We start from the raw sequence: 27,824 nt of genomic DNA, 5'->3' as shown, positions 1-27,824 counted from the left end.
AAAAATTACGAGTAAAAATATAGAAAAAGACTTGGAAGCAACTTCCAATTCCGTTGAGTGGAGGAGGAAGTGAAGAAGAAGGGCGGACAGGAGGAGGATGCGTGAGTTTATTGTTGTAATATTGCACAATTAAGTTGTTTCCTAGAAAACTCTAAAGGGGTTTGTTAACTTACTCCCACTTGTTTTTTAGAAGGAGTAAGTTAACAAGTAACGCCTTTTATACATGGACAAAAAAACCAAATCATTAATTCTTAAAAGTTAAAAATAACAACACACAATTAAGGGCTTCATTGTAATTTGCATTTCAGTTTTTTTAAATTAATTTTAAAAATATAATGTCCTCAAAGCCACGTTCTGTCATTCACCAAAAAACAAAGCCACGTTTTTTTTTTCTTTCTTCCCCAAAGTTGCATTCTTACGTTCTGTTAACGTAATATGATATTGCTTGCTGAGTTAAAAAAAATATGATATTGCTTGCTGGGATTGAGAGAAGAGTGAAGGAGAGCGAGAAATTTTAAGCTATTGAATTAATGTTGCAGAGGGTTTTTTTTTTTTAAAGAGTTGCAGAGGTAAAAGACGGAGGAGAGGAGGAGAGAAGAAAGAGGAAAAACTCAAAAAAGAAACTACTTTAATTTGAAATTAATAAGAGATTATGAGGAGAGAGAAATTGTTAATTTTAAAATTGAAATAAAATTGAATTACATGAATAGCCCTGAAGTTAGTTATCTTTAAGAACAAATTAGGGAGTTTTTTGTCCAACAAAAAAGGTGTTGAATGTTAACTTACTCCTTCTAAAAAACAAGTGAGAGTAAGTTAACAAACCCCAACTCTAAAATATTACGATGTGTGCTAACACATTGCTTTTTATGGAAATGGAAACATACCGGTTGTCAAAGACACTTTTTATACATTACAACAGAATACTCAACGCGTGTCCGTCGCGTGGGTGAAAAGTTGATGTTTGGATCCCTAAGTTAAAAGTTCGAGTCTCATATTGAGTCGCACTTTTGAGAAAACATTTGACATTCACCATAGTGAAATTAAAATTACGAGAACAATTTAAGACTAATTTTGTTCTTCCAAATCTAATTCACTTTAGTTTTCAATTTTATTTCAAATTTTAAACATTCATACTCACTTTTATTTATATATTATTTTTGATTTATTATTCTCCAATCACACTGCTCATTATATGTTCCTTACTCTTTTTTTCCTTCTATTTCTATCTCTTTGACTAAATTGGGGTATGATCGAAGATATTATTTACCTTTTAGTATCCCTTCAAAGAATTTTCAGCAATTTTGAGAATGATTGCTTGTTATTTTGTAAGGCTTGGAGAATTAAGCTGAATAACCTTCGTATTTTTAATCTATTGTTCAAGATTGTCTAAGCCTCGCTTTCTTTTTGTCTTCTTGTGCTTTAGTTTATGTAAAGAGGAAGAATAATAGTTGATTTTCTAACTAGCAAAGCTTTCTTAACTAGCTAGGTAACATGTGAAGGTAGAGGATTATCATATTTTGTTATACTGATTAATGAAAGTTTGCATTAACCGTAAAAAACAAATTCAATTACATCAAATAATATAATTAAGCACCAAAAAAATTACATCATATTTAAGATCGATTGCAAATACTTTTTAATTTGGTAAATAAAGAAGCATTCAAAAATCGAACCGTGGTCATAGGCATGTTGTTAAATATTTGTTGCGGGGATAGTGGCTTGCATCACGAGCAGAGACTGAGTCTGATCCACACAACACAACCTGCAACCTTTATATATGGATCCTTACAATCCTCACTTTCCCACAACACAAACTGCAACCTTCTTCTTCACTAGCTATGTAGCCAGATTCGTAAGAACATGTCTTCTTCACTTTCATCTTATTAATTTTCTTCACTTTCTTCTTCTTGTGCTGTCTACTACACCTTGATCGACAGTCCACCAAACATATCCAGCCATGACCAATATGCCACCAAACATAACCAGCCAGTTTCAGAGCAATCCTTCAAGGGATCTGATCTTGTGGAAATGGTTCAGGATCATGACTTTCTTTGTTATCTCTGCATCAACTGTGATTTCCTTGATTAATTGTCTTACCTTAAGACACATGTTCTTACCTTAGGATACGAATGAGCTAGGTGAGGACCACAAAGAATTTTCACGAAAGAATATTCAGAAAGTGGTCATTTATTTTTCCTGGTTAAAAATAGCTGCCATGGGGAAACAGGCATTGCCCCAGAATTCCTACACAAGTTCGCAGCTCTGTTGATGCATTGCATAAGCTTCCTAATTGAAAATGTTCTAGAGAGAGGTCCTCTGCATCAAAGCACAGATGTAAACGATTATGAAAGAGTGTTTCAATTCAATAATTACATGCTAGATTCACATAAGAATATTCAGAAAGTGATTATTCATTTTTCCTCTAATTAATTAATTTTGAAGTATTCAACTATCAGGCAATGAGAGTATAACATGAGTTGCCATTTGTATATCAAAGTTGAATTTGCTCGAGTACTAATTGTATGAGATTGATAGGAAATGATAAGACAATTTATCTTATTAGTGTACATCGCTATTTCAACATATAGCCTACTTTGTATATGAAATCTCATTTGTTACCGCATTTGAAAAAAAATAGGATTTCTTTATTGTTCTTCACTTCTTGTATATAATCTAAAGCTCAAAAGGAAAAGCAATGTTTCTTTCTTACTTTATAAATTAATTCCTTACTTTCTAAATTAAGAGAGCATCCATACATGATTAGATTGTATATAAGCGAGCTAGTTGAAGGCTATTGACAATCCATTTCAATATTGACTTAACTGCATTGGTCCCATATTTACTACAATGAGATCTCCCTGTTTCAAAACTAGCGATATCAGTTCATTTTCAATGTATGGCGTGTGAGTTGAACGATGAGAAAATGATGCTGGATTTTTGACTTATTGACTCTTCCCCTACCTCAAATGCAGAACATCTTCATCACTTTCATCTCCCAAACATCTCCATCCTCTCTAGGGATTAAGTAAATGAAAGTGTGAAAAAAAAGAGAACAATCAAAATTATATGAAACAAACTCATGAGTAAGAAAAAGATTTTGTAGCAGCTTCCAATTCCTTTTTATTTTATGGTTATCTAAATATCCACTACAAACTATATTTCACATCCCTATTTATGATTCTCTCAAGAGATTATTCGTATAACAGGATTTGAATCACATTTTCCCTCAAGTATGTAATATAGCAAACAAGGTGAAGTCCAACCATGAAATTCTAAGAGTTGATACATAATTTGAATCTAGTCTTCTATTAATAAGTTTACCTTTCACGGACTACAATGAAATTGGAGTATCATCCTTTTGTAATTGTACCATCAATATCAACAGCATTAAAAGTGTAAATTGATCCCTTGAGACAACGATTTTCTAGTCCATCATTGCAAAAGTCACAATCCTTGCATGAGTTGACATAAGTGCCCACTCCAACATGGTCACCAACACTGTCTGGTATGAAAAAAGTCACAGATAAATTAGCTTAAGTATTATGTACCGGCTTGGTTGCAAAACAAAGAACACTGATTGAAGCTTATTAGACCTTGAAGTTTATTGGAGCTTATCTTCAAGAATATGCACTAAATAAGCTCTGATAAATGCTCTTTGGTTTGCATTCTAATGGGTACTTAGTACTTTTTCTAGTAGATAAACTCTAGTAAGCTCGTATCCAAACGAAGCGAGATATATATATAGGATTCTCAGCAATGTATGTAGTCCACATACCCAGGCACAACAGGGTACATTGAGTTCCCATGCAAATCCCTTGTCCAAATTACATCAGCTTAACAAACACGACAATGGGTGATCGATTTTAACATAAACATCTTCATTTCCAACAGCTCTGATCAATCATCATTATCAATTATCATCCTTCTGTATCTACTGAGTCCCTATCTATGCACTTTGTTAGCCTTTGTTATCTTCTTCGACAGTTGTCCTACGTTATGTTCTTATCTGTTGAGATTTTTTTCTGCCATTGCTATGTCCTATTAAGATATGGAGGATGACTATTATCTATTTCCCCTTCTCAATTTTCATAAACCATGATACTTTTGACAACTATTGCTTACTCAGGCAGCTATGGCTATCGCTTTACAGGTTCTTTTCTTACACCCTATCTGATCCCCTAAGTCTATTATAGCTGAAATCAATTCAATTCGAAAATTTGGTTGTGGAACTGTGAGCTCCTTGCTATAAATTGGACCCTTATGGTCTGAGATGTCCATAAGTTGTTTCACTGTGTTTTTTTTACTTCATTATCCCGCTCCTATTTTGGTTTTAGGTGATCAATTTTCCCCAATTTTGATCGGAGACATGGGTGTTCATGTTAATCCAATCAAGAGTCTATGCCCTGGGAAAAATTTCTTCAAAATTAGGACTAGAGTTATCCGGATGTGGGAAGTATCCCCTGTGAATGATCCCTTGAAGCCGATTGTGCACTGTTTTGGAAGATTTCCATGTCCTTTGTGATGTAAGAATCCCTTCCATAGTCGACAACTCAGTGCTCTCATCTCTTTATAGTACTGAACCAGCTAGAGGTTAGTTCTTTTTTTTAATTTAATCCTTAAATTAATTGAATTGTTACCCTCATCTGCTATAAATACATTACATTGTTTCCGATTGAATACACACTTGCCTGAGTTCTTGAAGCTCCTTTCCCATCAAATTTGCTTTTGTGTTAATTTTCCTGAACTTCCAATGGATACTCAGTTGTCAGCGATTGATCATGTTACTTCAATTCAACAACAGGGACGGTCATGGAGCATCAGGGTCCGTGCTGTTGCTGTGTGGAGAATACCATTTGACCACATTACACTGACACCCTCTTGCTTGGATATGATCTTGATCGACAGAAGGGTAAGCTGAATTCCTTTTATATACACCATTATTTTTACACTTTCAACATGTAAATTCTGAACTGTTTGTTGTAACTATTATGGTTGTTAGGGGACAAAGATACAAGCTTCTGTGTGCAGGAGGCACCCTATTACTCGTCCTATTGAAGTTGGAAGGGTGTACAACATATCTCATTTCAAGGTTGTTTTAAATGATGGCATTCGATTGACCCCTCATGACTTTAGGTTGATATTCCATACCTGCACAAGTGTTGCTGAAAGCTTTGATGTTCGAATCCCTCGCAATGGCTGGTCTTTTTACAATACTCAGATTATTCGTAACAGGGTTAGTGATTTTACCCACCTGATTGGTATGTAAAAGCTTTAGTTCATTCAGTATTACCTTAATGTATCCATTTAAATACCAAACACAAACCTAAATTCTGGAATTTATAATCAGATTGTTTGGGAGTTATTTCTGCTGCTGGTCAAGAGAAGCTCTTCATAAAAGACAGTCAGCTCACTAAGATGTTGCATATTGATCTGCAAGATTCAAGGTATTGTTGGCATATTTATTTATGGCTTATAGCTAATAAACCTGATGATTATGAACTTATCTCTCAACCACATTCTATTTCAGGGGAAAAATTAGATGTCTTCTTATTGGGAGTTTGGTGAACATTGTTGCTGACTATTTGGCTTCTAACTGGACTAAGAGGTCTGTAATTGCATTTCAGTTTGTTAAGGTCAAAAGCTTCAAAGGTATGTGAAAACTCTTTTCAATAGTACTCACAATTCCTCTACATAATCTGATTTGAAGCATTGTATATAATGCAATTTCTATCTTACTCTTTAATAACTGAAAACACTTGTATTTGCAAACAAATTTCTCATTGAAGGCACACCTGTATCTTCAAAAGTTCATTTCAACCCAAACATTCATGATGCTATTGAGTTAACTAAAAGGTATAAACCATCTGCCATATAATGACTAATATTTTTTTAAAAATGTCGTATAACATTATATCTGATCTATATGTAATGCTGCTATCTTCATATTGGATGTTCTTGGTTTGAATTACCATGGACCTGTTGGATTTATTCCCACTAATGAGTCTAATCTGAGCCTTAGGGATGAAATGCTTAATACCTACCCTAGGAAAACATTAACTCAGCTGCTGGAAACTAAAGAGGTGATCAAATTCATTCTTTTCTAATTTAGCTCCATTATTTGTGTTCATAGATTGTTTTTGTATCTACTTTGATTATTTCACTAAACAGGGGGGGATATTCATAGTGCATGCTGTAATAGTCGGGGTCCTTAGGGATGGGCAATGGTCATATCAAGCATGTAGATGTTTCAGTGAACTTAGAATGAATGGTGTTAAGTATGACTGTCTAAAATGTGGATGTATCATTGGTGAAATGATTAACAAGTATTTCTAAGAAGCCAGATTTTGTATATTTATCTAAGATAAAAATTCCTTAGATAACTAATGGTAGAATAAATTGCACCTAAAATGTGTACATGTTTCAGTTCAAAGTAGAGGTTTTTGACGGCGTCGACAGCGCTGTATTTGTGTTATACGACCCTGAGGCAGAACAGTTTACTGGCTTTTCATGTGAAGAATTGATCAATAACATTGCAGTAACTTATTCTGAATTCTTGATTTTGCACTTATGGATCTTGCATTTTTTCCACCACGTGTATACTGCTGCTAAAGCTTTTAACCCATCTTTTTAACTTTACATTTCAGCTTGAGAACAAAAGCATTCCTGAAGGGGAGTATCATGAGGACATTGAAAACCGTGTAGCTGGCTTGGAGATGCTTTTATGGTCCGCAACAAAGTTGGTATGATGTATGGCAAGGATGATTGCTTTGAGGTGATGAGGATTTGCTGTGATTTGGACATAATTGCTATGTTGCATGATCATGATGCAATAGTTACACCCAATAAGGTTGATTCTTTGGATATTTGGTTCATACATTACACATGTCCTATTTTGATCAATATTCACAGTAGAATTCTGCATTGAATAGCATTGCAATAAATATATTTAGTGTACACTTTTTGTATATTTTCATTTGATAGGTTTTTTGCTGATCTATGTTGTTGTACAACAGGCCAAGTTCATGCCATCTTTCCCTAAGATGGGGAAGAAATCATCTGCTGATGAAAGTAGCTTGAACATGAGTGACAAGAGTCTTGGGTTATCTGAATCCAGCAGTCTTGAAAGAGGTAATCGTCGCCTGCGAAGGAAGCTGGTGATTGACTTTGAGTCAGAATATGAGGATGTTAATGCTGTTGAGGAAGTTGCTGCTTAGATCAAAGGAAAGAAACGTGTTGCTGATACTGAGTTTGATCTGAATGATGAGCCAAAGGAGACAAATGCTGAAACTGAAACCAAAGATGTAGCTGGGACTGAATCTTTAGTTGCAGATGGAGAAAGAGTTGTTTCCATTGATGGTACTCCAAAGGCTGTTGAAACTGAGGAATCTAAATCTGGATTCACTTTAAGTGAAGTTGTTGCTGGGAAGAAGTTTATTGACTTTGCTGTGGAAGATGATGAACTTGATGGCATAGTGTCTGCAGATGAAAGCACTGAGGACAGTGATCCTTCTGAAGGAGAAGACATGGTGGATAATTTGGATGAATGTGGCCTTAAATACAAGGTCAAGATTGAACATGTTGATGATGACAATGACAAAGTGCTGAAGAAAGGTGTATATGGTGATGAGGTGATTGTGATCTCAGATGATGATGAGGTTGCTCCCTGAGCTTATCTCTACCTATTACTAGGAGGTTTCAGACTATATAGTCTGATATGCTGAAAAAGATGCAGATTGCCTTATCTGACAATAGCTCCAAAAACTTTTTGTTATAGTATTAGTAGGATTAGTATTGTTGTCAAGTTCAGTCCTCACTTTTTGATGCATGAATTGAATTTGGTCACTGTACCCTGACCACAGTTACACACTCCAATTCAATGCTTTTATCTTTATGTTTTAATGTATCATGTAGGAATCTCTGTCATGTAACTGACATATCCAATATATGCTGTACTGTGGACCTATCTATGTATGCAATGGTTTCTTTAATACATATCTGCTTTGATTGTGTATATTTTTCTATTTTCTTTCTATGCATTTATCTTTACTCGGTTTCTTTTATGTGACTGAGATGAGTTATTTTTTCTACCATTGGTTCATACACTATTTATAAAATGGCTAATAATTACTAATCTTTTGTATTATGAGATCCACACCCTATACTGAGAGATAGTGAATCTTTTAAGTATATCTTACATATATTACATCTCAATTCTATTTATCTCATTCTTAACTCTTAAATTACACAATTAATTATGGAGTACATATGCCATACACAAAATAGAGACAGAGGCACAACTCCTTTTAGTTGTTGCCTAATGAGTACAGGTGTAGAAAATTGGCACCTTAAAATGAAGTTATACTAAGAACATAGTCAGTTTTGCAAGTAATTAGTGGTATGATTATCATTAAGTTAAATAGTTAGCAGGGAAAATAGTGAGAAGTGTGTGGTGTATTCTATGTGTTATGCTGTTAATTGTTTCATTATGGGGTTAAATTTAGTTTACTTGAAATTGTTATGATAGATTTCCATGGCTAGGTAGGGACGAGTGGTTTAATGGATTAGGGTCCAACTATAGTAAAAGTTTGATTTTTATCATCATTTACAATGATAAGATAAAATAGAGTTTGTTTCTGATATGCATCATATTTACTTCCCTCAACTATAGTATGGTGATGGTATTCTTTTTAGGAAAATTCTGTGGTACCCATAATTTTGTTTGGGTGTGATACCCACATTATGTTATTTAATAGATTATTACTATGTTTTTCAATGTAAATTTTACATTTTCAAATTTTATTTTACTTTTCAATTAACTTCATTCAATAAAATTTATTTTTTAATGAAAAATAGATGAGTAGTGAAGACGAACGAAGGTGGTGACGATGCGCGTCAATTGACCATATTTGACGGAAGAACAAAAGTTAACAAAACACAACAAAGAGATTTTACGTCTCTAACAATGGAATACTACATTACTATAATATATTAAAATCAAACTTTCAACGGATATATAAGTTTTTACTACTCATTTAACTCATTTTGGGTACCACGCCTTGAATTGACTCAAGGTACCACAGCAAGCACCTTCTTTTTAATATGCTATCTATATACATTAATTGTTTATGTAAGAACAAACCATTTAAATGTATAAAATTAACAGGGCCGATTTTATTATACACTTGATCTAAAAAAAATGGGAACAAAGGAGAGAAATTAGGCGCCGTGCATCGCACGGGTACAATCCTAGTATATACCTGCGACTGAGTTTGTAGGGTGACAGAACCCCAGATGAATCTCTTGATGCATATCCAAGGCAATCTTCACCGACACCTTCAGAACTCATAATTTTTCTACTTCACCATAACATAATTAGTTACTTCAATGTAAATTAAGATAAATCAGTGAAGTTTTGGGGCAAAAAATTTCATGTCGACATAGAAGTAGAAAAAAGTTGGGGATATTGATGCATGCATGTAATTAAGGAAAATGTAGACTCATGTTGAGGTTCACTGATTGAAGATATGACTAAAAGTAAATTAATGAATGGTTAACTTGGTTTTGGCCCTGAGATGTTTGTAACCGGAAGAAAGAAATACGTTCAAAAGTCCCAAAATGTGTGAAGTGTGGGTTAGAGACAAATTTGGTTTGCTAAAATTTTGATCAAGATAGTCATTGTATGAATTAATTTGGCTGATGTTTTACACTTTCAGATACTTTTGAACTTCATTTCAAAAAAAGAGAGACTTTCGAACTTATTTTCTTCTTCAAGTTACTATTTTGCAAGTTTCAAAATCTTTCAAAGACCACAAACAATCCTCAAATAGCTATATTCAAGCGTGAGTGGATGTGTTGAGATCTCACTTATTAAAAGATACGTTCAAAGTTTTACTTGCAAAAGGGTTTTTAGTGATTAGAAATATGGGTCAAGTAGTCCTTATTCTAAGATCCCAAACCATCATTAATTACTTTAGAAGAGACACAAGGGGGGTGAGCCTTTGATATGAATCAATTCGTAACTTCGATGTAAATGAAAAGTAACATGCAAACAAAAGTTAAGCCAAAAGCAGGGCAGTTAACTGCAGGGACCTGTGTAAGTCTAACGAAGAGGAAGAGGAGGTGAAGAGAGAAAGTGGAAGTGGCCTTTTGTTGTTGTTTCCTTTCTCCCAGTTCATCTGTGAATTTAACATTGTTTAGCAGCACTATAAAAACCGCCGCAAATGCGAAAATTCAACATACATGATAAACAAATGCACCTTATTTTTTTTTATGGGCAATTAGAAATATATTGAATAGAAGTACAATGGGTACTTCAACCCAATACAAAAGGAGAAAGAAAAGAAAAAGAGACAAAACCTAAAGATGAAGGAACTACCCTACCTAATACCTCCTTGAAAATAGACTAACCAAGACAAGCCTCATTAAAACCTTGCTAGGGTAAAACCCCCTTGGGAAAACCTAACAAGGAAAAAGAGTACCAATCTTGAAAAGTCAAGAGAATATTTTCAAGGAAATTTACAAAGAAGACTAATAACTCAGCCCAAGCCCAGCTCTTTCTACTCCACAGAGTGTAGAGAAGAAAAAATTCCTCAGACCACAAGCTTTCAAACAATAGACAGAACCAACCCTTCTGGCATCAGAGCAAGAGATTCGTTTGAAAACTGCTGAGGCTTTCAATCCGGTGTATAAATAAAAATATTAAAATGTCAAATTAGCAAACCGCTTATCCATACAGAATTCAACAACGCATTAAACCTCGTACATTATTGTAAAAGTTTGCTTATGCACAAAGCTAAAAGAAATAGCTCATCCATTATGTCAGCCCTTCCAACTTTTCAAACATTATTGTAAAATAAATCACGTTTAATCCTTTCAACAGAGTTGATGTGTGATTTGGTTTTTCAATAATTTTTTAAGTAGATTTAGTTATCCTCACTTCTTTTCACTTTTTGTTCGGGTTTGACAAGATTGATCTCCAATGAAGCTGAGTGATTAACTAGAAGTGCGGTGGAGTTGTGACAATGCAAGGTGCTAGAAAATGTATATTCGCGGCGGTTAATAAAGCGTTATGGTTAGAAGCGCCGTGCTTCAATCTACATCGGTTTTGATCAACCGTTGGAATAGCCACATGTTAACATATATCACAGTTCAACATGCACACTACTCAGTCAAAAAAAAGAAAAAAACATGCACACTACATTTGATGTCCTTTTTTGCGGCAGTTTGAAATCGTAAGGAATATCAACTAGATTTTTTTCCTTTTGAGGAGGTGTACAACTTTTTTTTTTGGTACAAAGGTGTACAACTGCTGCAATGTTTATTAATTGAATACAACCACAATTCCAAAAAAAGATTCTTCAAAAATTTAATTGCATGTGTTAATTTCAATGATTTTGAAACTATTCATTGATGACCAACAAGTGAATAGTTATGGGCACTAAATAAACAAAGTTTCTAGAAAACTATTGTCCGCCATAAGATATATTGATAAAATATTTAAACGAACCCAAATCTAACCAACTCAAGTATCATATGGTTGGGCTGGTTGGTCAAGTCTTAATTTAAAAAATGACAAGGAAAGAAAGAAAACAACAACAACCGATCTCATCACTAGGGAAAATCACAAATTTTTCATCAAAATCTAGGTTAAAATCCTATCCAAACACACTAACAGATTTAGAAAGAAAATAACTCTCTTTGGTTATTAAATCAAATCAAAATAAGATCTATGCATTTTAATAAAATACAAATGAGATCTTTTACATGTATGTATGAGATTTTCAACGGATGTGCCCAACGGAGGTCGTGACTCGTGAGAATGAAGGCACGACGGTGGTGCGATGCAGGCACGAGCACAACAAAGTGACCACATGAGGACAAATGCATGACGTAGATGCAAGTGCGACAAAGGTGTAAGCACCACTGAGGCTAAGGCAGGAGCTTGGCGGTGGTTTGATCGAGGCGGCTTAGCGGTTTTGTTGGTTTTCTAATTTACGTACTACTTAAAACCAAGACCCGAAGTAGTAAATTAGCTTTTGTCGATTCCACAAGGATTGTACTTCATTAAAATTCTTGAGTTAAAAGGGTTCAAATTTGTAAACATATTTGTAAATTGGCAAATGATAAAGTAAACAATAACAAGTTTAAAACAAGAGAATAAAAATAATGATAAAGTGTCTCAATTCAACTTTTTCAGTAATGATTCAACATGTATTCTGCATATGCAATAACATCATCAACCGTCCAATAAATTGCTGCATGTATTGAAAACTATAGTAGAAATATACGGAAAAAAAGACTTGGAAGAAACTTCCAATTCCTTTAGTATTATCTTATGGATATTTAGATATCCTACTTACAAACCATTTTTATTTTTTCAAAAGGAAGGGGCTAGTCCTGAAAAAACAAACAACTAAACAACAGCCGAAAAAGAAGAAGAGGATGCAGTCTCTGAAACACCCCTATAAGAAGTATAGGGTGATGAAATTACAAACCATATTTCACACCCCTATAAATGACCATCTCAAGAGCTTATTTGTGTAACACGCTTTAAATCACCTCTTTCCTGAAGTATGTAGCGAGCTAGGTGAATTCCAATAATGTCTAGCTTGAGAAGCAATTCCAATCATCCTATTAATTTAGGGAGTTCTCAATATCTATGACAAACCGATATTTCACGTCCTTCTTTATGACTCTATCAAGAGCTTCATTGGCATATTGGATTGGAACCACTTCAATATTTGGATGAATCTCGTTTGCTACACAGAATTCAATCATGTCTCGTATTTCTTTTGTACCACCTACACCACTTCCAGAAACAGTTCTACTTCCTGCCAAACAGATTATGCATACTTTAAGTCTCGTTACTTCAATGAAGTAATCAATCGCATGAATGAAACATGGTCATTATGACAAAACTTTTGTATGTTTAAAGCAACTTACCCATGATAAGGAGCCCCGGGTGGATTTTGATTTCACCTGGGAACCCAACTAGGGCCAGAACACCAAATGACTTCAACAGTGCCATGTAAGGATCAAAAGAGTGAGGACCAGATGCTGTGTCAACTATAAAGTCCAACGATTTAGCCAATGCCTGCATTAGAAACACCATCAATATAGAAGAAGCATAAGCCATCATGGAAACTCATTTACAATAGATAGTGTGTTTGGTTCCACATTTGAGAGCCTTAGAATCAATTTTCACTGACCAGAACTACTTTTAGGTGGTTATATAGATGTTTGAAATTCGACTAAGAGAATTGATTTAGGTCCTAAAATCAATTCTGCTGAGAAACCACCAAGAGTAAAGACATAAACAACTGAGATTTTGTAACTCGATTTCACAGCATTACCTTATAAAAACTAACTTTTCATAAACGTATTGAAACATAAATCAATTCACTTTCAACTCACTTTTACCATGACCAATTGCACCAAAATCATTTCTATCCAAAATCATGTCTAAAAGCACACTGATTCTAAAGGCAGATCTCAATATTATTTCCATGGTCTAAAGAAATTGTTCTGTGAATTGAGATAGATGCATTATATGATACTTACCCTCATCTCCTCTTGATCAGATGAAACCACAAACCGGTCTGCACCAAGCAAACTCAGTGCCTCTTCTTTCTTGGATATACTAGTGCTGAAAACTGTTACATTTAAACCAAATGCTTTTCCAAACTTGACTGCCATGTGACCGAGGCCACCAAGACCAATCACTCCTAGAGATTTACCAGGTTGATTCATCTTATGGCGCATCATGGGAGAATAAACAGTAATTCCAGCACAAAGCAAAGGAGCTGCTGAAGCCAGAGGATAGCTTTTGGGTATCAAGAAGCAGTACCTGAAAATGTAAGACCAAATATGTCATGAACAGGGCTATAACCTGCCTTCAATATGAAACCAAACAAGTACTTTTAGAGGCTCATAATAAAATTCAGGAAGAAGACCTGACAAAATTCTAAATTCTAAGTGTTGATACATAATTTATAACCTACCTATAAGTTGTTTTGACATTATTTTCATAATAGGCTCAGAATGGATTACGGATCAGTGTTTATACCTACTTATAATCTAATTTAAACTTATCTCAATAAGTTTCTATAATTAGTTTATGAATAAGTGTTTATGCAATGTGTTTATTCATGTAATCGCTTAATTAAGTTGTTTACTTAAAAGCAGCGTGAGTTTACCTTTCATGGACTACAATGAACTTGGAGTATCCTCCTTTTGTAATTGTACCATCATGATCAACACCATTAAAAGTGAAAACTGATCCCTTGACACAATGATGTTCCAGTCCATCATCACAAAACTCACAATCTCTGCATGAGTTGACATAAGTCCCCACTCCAACATGGTCACCAACACTGAAACCGTGAACATTAGAACCCACCTTTGTCACAATCCCAGCAATCTCGTGTCTGATATGAAAAAAAGACCAAAAGTAGATTAGCTTAAGGGAAAACGATTTGTAGACATCTAAATAGTGCAAACACTCAAAGTGAGAAACAAAAATAAGAGAGAGAAGTAATGGTGTAATATATGATGAATGTGATATGAAGACAGAGGATGAAATATGATGTCTGTCGAGTGTCTGCACTTTTCGGGTGTGTAAGTATCATTACTATTAGCTTAAAGTACATAGGATTATGAGATTCTCAGCCATGTACAAACTGTAAGAAACGTCCACATACCCAGGCACACAGGGATATACTGAGTTGCCAAGTGTATTCCTTGTCCAAGCTACATCAGCATAACAAACACCGCAGTGGCTGATTTTAACATAAACATCATCGTCTCCAACAGCCCTGAGCAACCATCATTATCATATTGTCAATATATGTTTTATGAAAAAAGGTAAAAACACCAGCATGTCAAGTATTAGCATATTTGAATTAGTTAATTTTTTCTCAGAATCGATTCTGGTGGTCGGAAGCTACACACATAACTTTTCTTCAGAATTGATTTTAAAATCAATTGCAGGAGAATTTACAAACGTGCATTATGTATTATACATGCAACACCATTCTATAACCGGAGTAGAATGTACACACATACCTGCGACTGAATTTGTAAGGTGACAGAACTCCAGATGTATCTGTTGCTGCCCATCCAAGGCATTCTTCACTTGCACCTTCAGAACTCATAATTTTCCTACTTCACCATAACGCAATTAGTTACTTTCTGGTAATTTATCATAAATCAGTGAAGAGTCACAAGGTATGAGCATTTATTTGATATGAATCGATTCTTGACTTTGATGTAAATGAAAAATAACATGCATAAAAGAGTCAAACCAAAAGCAGAGCAATCATTACCAAAAATCAAAAGCAGAGCAATTAAAAGGGTCATAGTAAGAAAAGATGTAGCATTAATTTGGAAAAAATGATAGACCATAGATCAAAAGCTAACAAATCATAAAACTGGCCATGAAAAAATGACTATTAAATCAGAAATCCAAAACATGAGATCATCTTCCTCTTCAGTTTCACAAGTACCTGTAAAAAATACATGACTTTTTTTTATGATATAACACCTTGTTTATACCCTTTTTCCTATAATTCATATGAAGTTCTTGTTAGAGTGAAGAGTTCATTGGACGTGGTTATTAGTTTGGCAAAGATACACAAGGAATAAAGTAGCATAGTCACCTGTGTAAGTGTAACGAAGAGGAAGATGAAGAGAAATTTAAGAGAGAAAATGGAAGAGGTCTTTTGTTCTGGTTTCCTTTCTCTGAGTTTCAGCTTCGAATTTAACATTGTTTTGCAGCACTATAAAAAAGAGTGGCAAAAGCAAAAATTCAAGATACGAGTCAAACAAATGCACATTATTAACTCCGCTGTGTAGAAAGTCAAATAAGAAAATTGCTCATCCATTACGTCGTCAGTTATCTTTTCCTGACCCACTAGTACTAATAAAGATTTCTACACGAATTATTCATAGGTTTTGGATAAGGATTCCATTGCTTTGACAGATCATGCCATTTTTTTGGAAAATGATATTTGGCACGAGATTTTGTTAGATGTGCTACATTGACTAGAAATATTCACATTAGATATTTTTTATAAATGGTAGAGCAACCATAGTCGAGTTGACTTTTTAAATTTTAATAAGATATCAGAGTCTATTATATTTTTGTTTGTTAGGGGAGACCTCTCATACTACAACCGCTCCGTAGATTCCAGCCTGGACTTGAGGTAGTGCGTTAGAAATCTCACGTGGGATAAGGATAGTCTTTACTCTCGAGTTAACTCATATGTTAAAGTTAGGTCTCCCAAATTATAATATTTTCAACAAGAGCATACGAAAGAAACTTGACTTTAACTGTAGCTGCTTACATTTTACTCTGCGCTATCTTTTTGTTTTTTTATCACATTTGGTCGGGCTCGTGCATTGTGTTTTTCATTACAAATAGCAATTCTCACTTTTTTAAACACAATTTTGTAAATCTAAGTCGTTTATTTCTTTTTATGTTACTTCCTATTCGAAAGATCGTTGTATGTCTCCTCCCAACAAATATTTTTCCAGAGCTATGAACTTGTGCTCTCACCTTACTTAGTACCCATAAGACCAATTGATAGTCTTTCGGTATATAAAAGGTAAAGATAACAACTGAAATTTTAATGCAATTCATTTAATTTTAAAAAATAATTGAAAAAAAAATCAACTCTTTCGTTTTAATTCAAATTTTTATTTTCGTTATATATTTTTTTGGCGAATTTTTTCATTATCTATGAGGTGTTAATCGTAATATTTCACCGCCCTAAGCATATGCGCCTGCTGTTATTGGAATTGGAATTTCCAATTTTCTTATGACGGAAATTTAGCCGACTTAATTAAATACTATTTAGGTAGGAACCACAATATCATAGCAAAAAATAGCTACTTTAATCATGTATATAGAAAAATGATTTATGGGTAGATGTTACTTAATTCGGTGATCTCTTTCTCTAGAAACAAATTAAACGGTGGCGCTATTAACCGGGGAACACTTGCTAAAAAAATATCTAGGGAGCAAGGAATTCAACATCGTTTAGGGGCCCGTATGAAAACAACGATTACCAACAAAATTTAAAAATAAAATAGTAAACTCGAACATTCTTAACTCTTGAATTGTCAAAGGAAATAGCTCATCCATTATGTCAGCAGTGCTTTTTCAATAGACTAGATTTGTATTCTACTTAAAAAGAAAATGTTTATGCTCTAAAGGACTAAACACGCCCAACCCAACGAGAAAAAAGTTTACATAAAAGAACCTCCACTAGTCTCAAATTAACAATTGAACGCATCCATGGGAGACAATGAAACGAACGTGTGGAAGACGTAAAATATCAGGACTGGTTCTGAGTTTTCATAATATTATTGCAGTTTCCATTATTATATAACTTTTGTGACTCAATCTTTAGTGATAAGGAGAATATAGGATTAAGATCCTCCCAATGCAAACCATACAAGGTTCCTTGGCCTACCTATCTTTCATGATTCTCTCTGCACAAAATATGTCCTACTAAACTAAGCATAATCTCTTCCTTATTTCTTCTATCCATAGTGTGATATTGTTCAGTGAGCCGACACTATCTTTAAGTGAAATAAAATATCAAATCAACGCTTTGCGTAGGTTTGGACAACAAAATTGTTGTTTCTTGCGGTGTTCTATCGTAAATACTAACTTCTTTACTTGGTAGTAATTTTTGTTTGGCAATAACTGCTTAACACATTATTAGGAGTGTTCATCTGATGCCACAATTAGGTTACACGAAAATATCCTCCCAGCTAATTGCAGTGCGCAACTATCATGATTTTGTATTGCAGAGAGAGCACAAAATCTAGCAAAGAGGCCTATAATGCTTGTAAAATATAACTAGGAGTTCAATATAGTCTAGCAACAAAGTACATTTACCTGGAGTTGCAAGGTGTGAACAAGAAAGTTCTAGACAACCCAAGTTTCTCCCTTGAGCAAAAAAGCAAGAGATACAATTCTGATATAAAAAGTGTAGAAGAAAGAATTATGAACAAGTTAAGTCAAGTGTTAGTGTTTCTTTATGAAAAGTTAGTGAGTTTAAGTGTTTAACATCTAAAACTCAAGAAGCTACCTGAAAAATAAGGGTCCCAATAGTCACTTGAACATGAAGTGCATTATTACTATTCAGCTCCACTAAAAACTGCATCACATGGCAAACACTAAAAGTAGTTAATGAATCATGCTTGGAATCTGTTAAGCACCAGCAGTAACAATACACATAGTAAGTTTCAGGAAATGGTGTGAAAACATACCACTGCTGGTGCAAATAATGTTTTGAATTAAGAGGCAAATAATGTTTTGAATTAAAGAGGCCAATAATTTAGCTCCTTATGCCACAAAGGAACATGACTAAAATACTATTTGAAGCAGCCCTCCACGAACTGCAACAGGCCCTGCAACTTTTAACTGCATGGAAAAATAATGCAAAACAGGTTCCCTTAGAAAAATGGAAATGGAAACAAGAGTTTTACTGATCTATAGCCTCAAATCAAAAGCCTCAGGTGAGGACAATATAAAGTTCCATTCAATCTGTTCATATGATTTGCAACAAGAAATAGCAAACCTTCGCCAAGGACGAAAAATCCAGCCCTAAAGCAAAGAGAAGAAACACAACCCCAAAATGCGCAACAGCCTCAACCTGTATAAAAATGATAAGAAAAAAATGGTTATACATCGCAAAATGATTGAGTGACAACATAAGAATCAGTTCGCTAAAATCAAACTTGAAGGCTCAAAACCCAAATGGAAATATTATTCTTTCATTGATTCTTCCATGGATGGGCGAGGAAATGATAACCTGTCAAATTTGTTCTATATGCTGTATTACTGATGTATAGATCATATTAATATGTCACTTGAGCTGAAAGAAACCTTAAAGCACCCTAAGTCAACAGACAACAGGTTACCTTTGTTTATCAGGCCTGGAATTTATCATACCACTAAATCAATTCCAATAGCTCTGCACTTAAGAGCCAACAGCCACCAGTCAAGCCCTTCATAATCATCTTATTCCAGAATTTCTTGCAAATTGCCCCATTTTTTAGAATAACTTAAATATACCCCGATTCCTAGCATTGGTACATCTAAAATCCTATCCTTAACCTATGTACACAATAATTCCTCCACTGTCCTATCAAATATCAGTTCTATACCTAGTCCTGCCTAAGCAATAAGCAGCCATCATACCCTGAGTAAACGATAAACACTGTCGCAGATAATTTAATGGCAGAGGAGAATATGATCAGTAAGAAATCTCAATTTCTATATGATTTTCAGAGATAGTGGATGGATTAATTAACATTAAATGCCAATGGAGAATTATGATTTATGATGATCACCATCACAAATGAAATTCATGAACTATGGAAGAATCTACATTTCAAAAGCAAAACATGTATAACTAGATCAAAGTTGAGTAACATCACATTATATACAATGTGCAAATAGAAATAACATGAACAGATCCAAGTTCATAACACTTGAATGAAAGTAGAAAATTTAAACATGCATACAAGCAACCAGAAAATAATGAACTAAACTTGATAATTTGCATCTAAAAGCTGACCAAGATATACAGAGTTACTCAAATCACCATTTCGCCGAAACGAGTGATGCCAACGCCGGCGACGTCACATGGCTGAGGAACGATCAAGCCTTTACGGATTTTCACGGCGTCATGGAGTTTGGGAATTGAAGCCTAGCACCGGCGAACGGAATCCGAGGAGGGAGATCGACCGACGACCGGCGGTTTCTCTGATTGGAGGAGAGACTGACGAAGAGGTCAGCTTCGAAGGAAATGAATGTTCTCTTCATAGTCTTTTTACAAGAACAAAAAATTTAGTGGCATATTTATGTGATGCCACTAAATAGCTGCCAATAAAATGAATGATTATGGTATTTGCGACGAAAAACATCTGTCTCTAATTGTAACTAAATTAAACTTGATTACAAGGACTTTGTGACGGACAGACAGTACGTCGCAAATATACTGACAAGGATTTTGCGACGGATTTACTTCCGCCGCAAACATTCTGACAACGAGTTTGTGACGGATTTAATATTCGTCACAACTTTGCTGACATGGATTATGCTGGCGCTTGGCAAGGATTTTGTGACTGACTTAATTTCCGTCGCAAACTTGCTGACAAGGAACTTGTGGCGGATGTACTTTCCGTCGCAAAAATACTGACAAGGATTTTGTGACGGATTTACTTTCCGTCGCAATTTTTCTGACAAAGATTTTGTGATGGGTGTGTTTTCTGTCGCAAAATGTAATGACTGATATTTTCCATTTGCAAACATATTGATATGAGATCATTATTGTCACATTGTTTAACTAATTAGACCTATCAATTATTGATAATTGACAACTGGCTAGGAGCTTAGTTGGAAATATAATACCCCTAATATATTCTCATTCCTTTTTTTTTTTGTCAATATATGTTCTCATTCCTTGAATAAAGTTGACCATAACAAATCCATTGACTGTTTATTTTTTGGACAAATCCATTGACTGTTTAAGGAAACAAAATATATACAAAAACTCTATCACGTGGGCTAATGGCTATGGGCAATCTGTGACGTAAGTTCCAAATTAAAAGAGACCCAGAGGCCCAAGAATATAAAATAGGACATTGATTTAATACCTATTTTCATTCTATAAATCAATAGGGAAAACAACTACAAGGTTTGTAATTACTGAAATATATTGTCATTTAAGTTGATGAAAGAAATGATATCCATCGGTGAGGTGTCAGCTTATTCATTGAACATTAGTGTTGACAGAGTCGATTGATGCTAAAACATGGGCCGAAGAAATGGATATATATAATACATTTCAAATTAGTGTCGGTGAGGTTAATACTATTATTTTTTATGAATGCTAAATTAAATACATAAATAACAAGGGTTGCTAAAAGCTCATTTATAAAGAGAAAAAGAAAAGGAAAGCAGGAGCCAAGAAAAATAATTCAACAAGTGACCAAAACAAAGCCAGAAACATTTTGAAGTCAAAATACTATCATGATCGGTGATTTTATCGCTAGCCAAAATCAATGCTTATTTTTTTGAGCGAACACTAATTATAAGCGTTAGCTAAACTCAGGGACGGATGCAGGTTAAGGGTGATGAGGGCAAATGACCCCACCTGAATTCCAAAAAATAGGCTAATAGTCTGATAGAATATTAGGATACTAGTGTAATATTGCCCCCAGACTACATAAAATGCCCCCACTATCATTTCCACTATGCAATACACTCTTTTGTTTTCTTTAATTTCTATTTGATAGTATATCCGATCCATTGTATCACTCATTCTTATTTCCATTTGATAGTATTCTTCTCTAACAATACAACACCATGTCCATCACTTCAGCCCTCTTCCCTTTTTCTCATCCAGTATTAACCCCTTCTTATTCCTCTAAAATTTGTCTCAGTTTCTAAATGCATGCATACCAGATATTTGATAATACCAATTAATTGGTTAGGCATTTTCCCTCGAATTACATGTCCTGATCAAATAAAATCAAATGTTTTATTGTACTTTTCAGTTCCTAATTCTTGCTTTTTTTTGGCAGAGTTCCTAACCTTGTTAATGACTATAAGTTATTAAATTAAGTTCAAAATGAGATAAACATTCATTCAGACCAAGTGAGAGATAAGAAGAAACAAGGGAGAAATGTAAGATATGATAAATAATGTGATAAGAAAAGAAGAGAGGTAGGAAAAGAAATTGAGTAGAAATGAAATGGAACAGAAAGTTATTTGTGAATAAATCAAAACACAACATAGAAAACAACTAAAAATTGAACAAGTTACAAATATGTTATATATATATATAGGGAGCATATCAGGTGAGAGGAGTGGTTTATAATGAGAGATGAGAGGAATAATTAATAACCCTTGGATCAAAATAAAGGGTTCAGATTAATTCTCACTTTTAAGTTCTCACGTGACCACCTCTCTCTTCAATTCATTCTTTTCGCACATACGCACACCATCGTTCGTTCTCTCCCTCTCCCTCCCCGTCTTCCAATCCTGCATCAGATTCAAGTCTGTTCTTCCCTTTCCCTCTATTGCTGACGAATATGGGTTGGTTCTGTGTTTATTCGAGTTTCTTCTAGCTGTTGGAAGCAAAGGCAAACACGGTTTTCGTGTTCACTTCAGTTCAATTCAATTCAATCTGAAAACCCTAAAGCTTTAGGTGGTCGAAGATGGAGGTGGTGGAACCCGTAGAGCCACAGTCACTGAAGAAGCTATTATCTATCATTGCTGATTCTAATTCATTATTTGTGCCTCCTTTCTCCTTTTCTATTTCAAAAATCGTAACTTTTCACTATTTTCGGGTACCCATTATTTACCATTGCTGATTCTAATTTATTATCTTTATCTGTGTTTTTTGCAGATATATTTCCTTGGAGCTTATTTACGGAGTATTTTTGGCTACATGTGAAATTTGTGTTATGTTGGTTTGCATAACTTGCTTTAATTTTTTTTTGCACATACAAATTTCCTCACGAATTTTGCAATTTGTGTGATGCTATTAGTGGTCAGATTCAAGTGATTCAATAAAGCCTTAGAGAATGAATCAGCATCTCAGATTGAAGTGATTTAATGCAATGGTGCATCTTTGGAAGCTAATGGAAGAGTCCTATGACAGTTAACTAATGTTGATAGTTTATACTTGGTGACAATGTATTAGGTTATGAATTGGTTTATACTTGGTGACAATGTATTAGTTTATACAGTGGTCTCCCCATGAGATGTATTCCCCATGAATTGATCTGCTGGGTTATAAGTGTATTCCCCATGATTGCTGAACAACAATAGGCTGCTGTCTTTTTTGTAACATATTTTTCTGGTTCTTCTCTTGTTTCTCTGTTACTTGAGTCCCTTGTACACACCATGGGTTGAGGTACCCCTAGTACCTCTTTAATACAATTTTGTTTATCAAAAAAAAAAGTTTCCAGTCTTTATAAATATTGATCCACAAATGTGAAAGTTGCTTATGTTGTATCAAGTGACTAATGATTTCAAGTTATGATTTTGTAATGAAATGGATGTTAATTTTTTCTTTTTGCCCATAACTGTGAAAGTTGTTTTGCTTCCCCAATATCAAATGATTATGGAGCAACTTTGAAAACTTTTACTTCATTTCATTTGTCCCAGATCATCAATAAATTTACCTTAAATCTAAATATACACTCTGCTAGTACAGAGGAATGCATAAATACTGGGATGAAGAGAAGTTCTGGCAAGTCTAATTCATAATCTGCACTTCTAGCACATGGTCAATGTATCAGTCTCAATAACACATGAGAAGCAATTATTTCAAACTTCAACTCTAAACAAAGCTACTAAACTAAATGATCCATAGCATGAGATCCCTGAGTACAATTCATCTTCAATGAGCTATCACCATTGTCTACAACATAATGAAAAATCCAAAATCAATTTCCTATTTAAAACATTGAATTGACGTGTTCTTTTAAACTCCAAAATGTCCAAACTTGAAGGTTGAATTGACTTCTTCTACTTGAATTGAGTTCTCTTTTACGTCTTCTTTTCATGCCATTCTTCCCTTTTGACAACAAACACATCTATTTGCATGTGAAATAAGAAGAAGCAACACAAAATCCCCTGTTTAATAACAAACAAGATTCTTAGTTAGAAAGTTTTTAAAAAACAAGAACAAAAAAGCAGAAAGAAGTAATTGAAATCATATACGAAAGTTTCTTACCAAAACTAGGAAGATGCTTTTGAGGGACAGTTACGACTGTCATGAATTCCATGTTCGCCACAAGTTCTACAAAGCCTTGTTCTTTTCTGTTGTTGTTCTACAGCCTTCTCTTTTCCACCTTTGATTCGTCTTCCACTTCCCTTTGTTTTTGAAACCCGTGGGGGAAGGATTTCCACTTCTTTAGGAATATTGGATCCAACAAAAGTTTGCAAGTCATCAGCCATATCTTGTTCAGGATTCTCTTCAAACTCGTTCAATTGCTTTTCAATGTCAATAACTCCATTCATCACGAAAAGCAATTTTTCTTTACTATTTCCCGCCTTCTCCACACACTTGAATAAGTGATCCCATACATCTGAAATGATCTTCCTCTCATTTTCTGGTTTAGAACACATTTCCAATGCATTCTCAGCAGTATCAAAAATAGGTTTTCTATTTGCCAACTTAGTCCACCTATTTAAAATGTAATTACTTGGGATCTCATTTAATCCTTTCCCTTTTAGAACACAAAGTATGTGTCTACAAGGTATTCCTTGAGATTGATACATTTTGCAAGAGCATTCTGCATTGTGATTAGAAGGATTATAAGCCACTTCTCGCATTTTAGCATTGGCGTGACTGTTATCGATTATATGCAATATTTCCAGTCCACCCTCCTCTTTCTTGCTTTCAACTCCACAATCCACACATGCAATCCATAACTCTTTCTGAAACTTATAAAAGTTCTCATGAGTATAAACATTTGATCCATGCTTTTCTAAATTGCGATTCAACTTCAGTTTTGGTTGTGAGTGAAGTGAATCATTATCTGCAAGTAGTTCCTTTTGCCTCTGTGCTTCGATAGCAGAATCAAATCTCATCCAAAATTCAACCAAACTAACATTAGGATTCAAAAATTTACCATAGAAAGAATTCTCACTTTCTGATCTTGAGGTTGTTCTCAATATCCCAGCTAAAAAAATATCTTTAAAGTAAGCTGGGATCCACATGCTTCGAATATCATACATATGTGAGAGCCAATCATTCTTTTGTAATTGAAATCTAATAATGATAGATTTCCATGTTGTTTCAAATTCATTTGCTGTCTCCGATCTCCAAATACATGACTTGAAATCAGTGTTGAACTCCTCATTGGCATTCAATGAAACACCAACTTTTTCAGAAACTTTCTTCATAATGTGCCACATACAAAATCTATGAGCAGAATGATTAAAAATCTTCTCTATAGCTACTTTCATTGCAGGATCTTGATCTGTTATTATAAGGTTTGGTTGATGGTGACCCATGGCTTCTAAAAATTTTTCAAACAACCAAATGAATGAATCAGCTTTCTCATCTGCTAAAAATGCTGCTCCAAAAGTAACACATTGCCTATGATGGTTTACTCCAGTAAATGGTGCAAAAATCATTGAATATCTATTTGTCTCATAAGTAGTATCAAATGAAACAACATCCCCAAATAAAGAATAATTTTTTCTAGAAAGACCGTCTGCCCAAAAAACACATTTTAATCTACCTTCTCCATCTACATCATAAGCATAATAGAAGGATGGATTTAATTCTTGCTTCCTTCTAAAGTTGTCAATAAATACATGAGCATCAGAATCTTTAATTAAAGTCTTTAAATCTCTTGAGTAATTCTGAAGATCTCTTTGTGTGCATCCAACATTTTGATAACCCCCAAATTGCTCTTTCAACAAGTGGTAAGTTTTCGAAGGCCCAATATTTGCTCTATTATATGCACGCAATAAACTCTTGTGCACAGGATTCACTTTTCTTGCTGATCGTAAAAATTGTCTCTTCATAGGTGAAGCAAGTGCATGTGTATGACTTTCATGAAATTTATTAAGTTCATATTTACCTTCCTCTACCAGTTTGAAAACAGCCCTTGCATAGCATCCTTCTCTTGTTAGACTCCTTCTTCTAGCCTTAAGCTTAACTGTGGATTCACTTTGCACCACACTTTCTGTCTTATTTGGTAGGTAACCTTCTTTTGAGCAAACAAAATACTTCCAGCGCTTCACGCCATTTTTGTCTTTAGTTTCAGATGAGCAGCGAACACTAAATCCAGCATTATGTGCATACCTTTTGTAAAACTCTTCACCTTCTTCTAATGTATTTAATTGTTGTCCAACCTTCGGCTTTAATTCTTCAGCACAAGTTGGCACCCATTCGTTTTCCTAAAAAACATTACCATATAAGAAAAAATAACTTAATTACACAAAACTTAATATAGTAACATAGTGTAGAGAGCTTTGTACCTCTTCAATTGAGCTGTTGAGGGCAGAATCCATCCTTAATGGGGATACAATTCTACTCATTCCTGCATATAGCAATGTCGCCCAATTAGCTCATTGTATTTACCAATTAAAATTGAGAAAATAATAACTAATTCAGAACAAGTGGGATGAGATTATTCAAAAAGGGCATATACGTGGGATGCATTACAAAGATAAGAGTCAATTGAAATATATAAAATGCATACAGTGGGAACATTTTCAGCCAAGAAACAGTCAATTTTGGAAGCATTAATGTAACTTAATACCCTTTTACTCAGATTTTGCAATGAAAAGCAATGAAGTTCAGTGGAAGATGTTAAAAAATCGAAAGGGGGAAACCTGGGAATAAAACTTGATCATCACTCGAAAGGACGGTGGAGCGAAATAGAGCCTTGGTCCTCCGAAACGCTGCGAGGGTGGAGTGGGCAGAAACGTCGTCGTGGCCGAGGACGGAAGGAGACGTTGCCCGACGGCGAGAGGATGAAGTGAAATCGTCGGAGAAGAAGGCAGTGACGGGTCGTGTAATTCTGCCCGGCGACGGAGAAGATGAAGTGAACTCACGAGTCGTGTTTCTGGGGAGAGAACGAACGATGGTGTGCGTATGTGTGAAAAGAATGAATTGAAGAGAGAGGTGGTCACGTGAGAACTTAAAAGTGAGAATTAATCTGAACCCTTTATTTTGATCCAAGGGTTATTAATTATTCCTCTCATCTCTCATTATAAATCACTCCTCTCACCTGATATGCTCCCTATATATATATATATATATATATATATATATATATATATATGTGTGTGTATGTGTATGTGCGCGCGCGCGTATATATTGCCCCCACAACTTAAAACTCCTGGATCCGTCACTGGCTAAACTGATGTTCCACTAATTGTGACACAAATTTAAAATTTGACATTTTATGTCGGGTAAGCTGATGTAATCGTTTTTTTTGTAGTGTTCAAGTTTTTTTTCCTTCACTTATTAGTAGAAAGAACAAGTTATGTTTATATATTTGTTGGCATTATAGCGAGTAATGATTTATATACACATCTTATTTCTCTTTACATTTCATGTCACATCACATGTCATATCATTTATTTTTCTCTCATTTCTTCACTACCTCCTAAGGTGGAGGTGAAATTAATTAGTGAACAAAATTTTATTGGGAAATTTATTGATATTGCACGTAATTAATATTCAAACAAACACGGGAAATAGCTTTTATTTACTCCAAGATCTTCACAAGACTGACAAGAGCTGTCGTTTCGAAATTAGCTGGCCGAGGAATCTGATAAATGAGTATGGGAGAAGATTTTTCCAATTCTAGAAACCTTTATGTAATTATATTGAGAGATGTAATCACATGTACGATGTTTGATTCTTTCTTTTTCTTTCTTGTGTTCTTGTTTCATGCAAATGGCAGGTCCTGTTTTGCAACTTGCTATAAAACAAACCATTAACCAGTGTCTGTAGATTCCTGATTCCTCTATCTCCTTTGTTAACTCACAGTAAAATATGCAAGGGGCATTTTCCCATACACCCCAAATGTGTGGTTGGACACCATTTATATATGACTTATTGAGTTAAACTTTCATGTATATAATTATATACTATGTCATATAGGAACACATTAATTAATTATGTAGCGAAAAATCCAATACAATCCAATCCAAATCACTATATATTGGATCCAATTTGAATATAGAGACGAATGTGTTAAATGGTAGTACCATAAAGTTGATAAAATTGGATCAGATGATTTTTTCCTTCAAAATCAATTCAATT

At 34.5% G+C, this 27,824-nt stretch overlaps 3 protein-coding genes across 8 annotated transcripts; 1 reads left to right on the top strand and 2 right to left on the bottom strand.

The window, feature by feature from the left end:
* The first annotated feature begins 3,761 nt into the window (after positions 1-3,761).
* Positions 3,762-7,990, top strand: LOC130722857 (uncharacterized). 4 transcript variants are annotated; one of them, XM_057573710.1, is made up of 11 exons: positions 3,762-4,150; positions 4,335-4,590; positions 4,802-4,909; positions 5,000-5,258; positions 5,348-5,444; positions 5,528-5,649; positions 5,787-5,853; positions 6,020-6,080; positions 6,425-6,535; positions 6,645-6,772; positions 7,014-7,990. In XM_057573710.1, exons 3-10 carry the CDS (start codon positions 4,889-4,891, stop codon positions 6,744-6,746), a joined length of 840 nt encoding a protein of 279 aa, XP_057429693.1. In that variant the 5' UTR covers positions 3,762-4,150; positions 4,335-4,590; positions 4,802-4,888; the 3' UTR covers positions 6,747-6,772; positions 7,014-7,990. The 4 variants fall into 4 exon arrangements, 1 of the variants encoding a protein (XP_057429693.1); XR_009014109.1 differs by having other exon boundaries at positions 3,764-4,150; positions 6,645-6,847; XR_009014110.1 differs by having other exon boundaries at positions 3,764-4,150; positions 4,763-4,909; positions 6,645-6,847.
* Positions 7,991-12,284: 4,294 nt separating this feature from the next.
* On the bottom strand, positions 12,285-19,776 carry LOC130722565 (probable cinnamyl alcohol dehydrogenase 1). 3 transcript variants are annotated; one of them, XM_057573323.1, is made up of 12 exons: positions 19,593-19,776; positions 18,591-18,665; positions 18,280-18,433; positions 18,099-18,167; positions 17,906-17,984; positions 15,657-15,776; positions 15,064-15,159; positions 14,700-14,813; positions 14,196-14,426; positions 13,561-13,846; positions 12,943-13,093; positions 12,285-12,830 (listed from the first exon to the last, which is right to left on the bottom strand). In XM_057573323.1, the coding sequence occupies exons 7-12, from the start codon at positions 15,150-15,152 to the stop codon at positions 12,634-12,636; spliced, it is 1,068 nt and encodes a 355-aa protein (XP_057429306.1). In that variant the 5' UTR covers positions 15,153-15,159; positions 15,657-15,776; positions 17,906-17,984; positions 18,099-18,167; positions 18,280-18,433; positions 18,591-18,665; positions 19,593-19,776; the 3' UTR covers positions 12,285-12,633. The 3 variants fall into 3 exon arrangements, with proteins under 3 accessions (XP_057429306.1, XP_057429307.1, XP_057429308.1); XM_057573324.1 differs by lacking the exons at positions 17,906-17,984; positions 18,099-18,167; positions 18,280-18,433; positions 18,591-18,665; positions 19,593-19,776 and having other exon boundaries at positions 15,657-15,795; XM_057573325.1 differs by lacking the exons at positions 17,906-17,984; positions 18,099-18,167; positions 18,280-18,433; positions 18,591-18,665; positions 19,593-19,776 and having other exon boundaries at positions 15,064-15,162; positions 15,657-15,781.
* A 3,994-nt stretch (positions 19,777-23,770) lies between these two features.
* Positions 23,771-26,059, bottom strand: LOC130725803 (protein FAR1-RELATED SEQUENCE 5-like). Its single transcript, XM_057576992.1, has 2 exons — positions 26,027-26,059; positions 23,771-25,945 (listed from the first exon to the last, which is right to left on the bottom strand). Exons 1-2 carry the CDS (start codon positions 26,057-26,059, stop codon positions 23,771-23,773), a joined length of 2,208 nt encoding a protein of 735 aa, XP_057432975.1.
* Positions 26,060-27,824: the final 1,765 nt, after the last annotated feature.

This window comes from Lotus japonicus, chromosome 6 (assembly GCF_012489685.1).
Source record: "Lotus japonicus ecotype B-129 chromosome 6, LjGifu_v1.2".
Lineage (NCBI taxonomy): Eukaryota > Viridiplantae > Streptophyta > Magnoliopsida > Fabales > Fabaceae > Lotus > Lotus japonicus.
This window is presented reverse-complemented; position numbering and strand designations above follow the sequence as displayed.

What these genes read in the sequence shown, in the direction of transcription:
- LOC130722857 (XM_057573710.1), top strand. Translation starts at nt 4,889, where the DNA reads ATGATCTTGATCGACAGAAGG. An exon ending in AGCTGCTGGAAACTAAAGAG is followed by an intron (nt 6,081 to 6,424) that starts GTGATCAAATTC and finishes TACATGTTTCAG; the next exon opens with TTCAAAGTAGAGGTTTTTGA. An exon ending in AATTGATCAATAACATTGCA is followed by an intron (nt 6,536 to 6,644) that starts GTAACTTATTCT and finishes TTTACATTTCAG; the next exon opens with CTTGAGAACAAAAGCATTCC.
- LOC130722565 (XM_057573323.1), bottom strand. Translation starts at nt 15,152, where the DNA reads ATGAGTTCTGAAGGTGCAAGTGAAGAATGCCTTGGATGGGCAGCAACA. An exon ending in TTCATTGTAGTCCATGAAAG is followed by an intron (nt 13,847 to 14,195) that starts GTAAACTCACGC and finishes TTACATTTTCAG; the next exon opens with GTACTGCTTCTTGATACCCA. An exon ending in CCCGGGGCTCCTTATCATGG is followed by an intron (nt 12,831 to 12,942) that starts GTAAGTTGCTTT and finishes TCTGTTTGGCAG; the next exon opens with GAAGTAGAACTGTTTCTGGA.
- LOC130725803 (XM_057576992.1), bottom strand. Translation starts at nt 26,059, where the DNA reads ATGGATTCTGCCCTCAACAGCTCAATTGAAGAG. An exon ending in TCAACAGCTCAATTGAAGAG is followed by an intron (nt 25,946 to 26,026) that starts GTACAAAGCTCT and finishes AATGTTTTTTAG; the next exon opens with GAAAACGAATGGGTGCCAAC.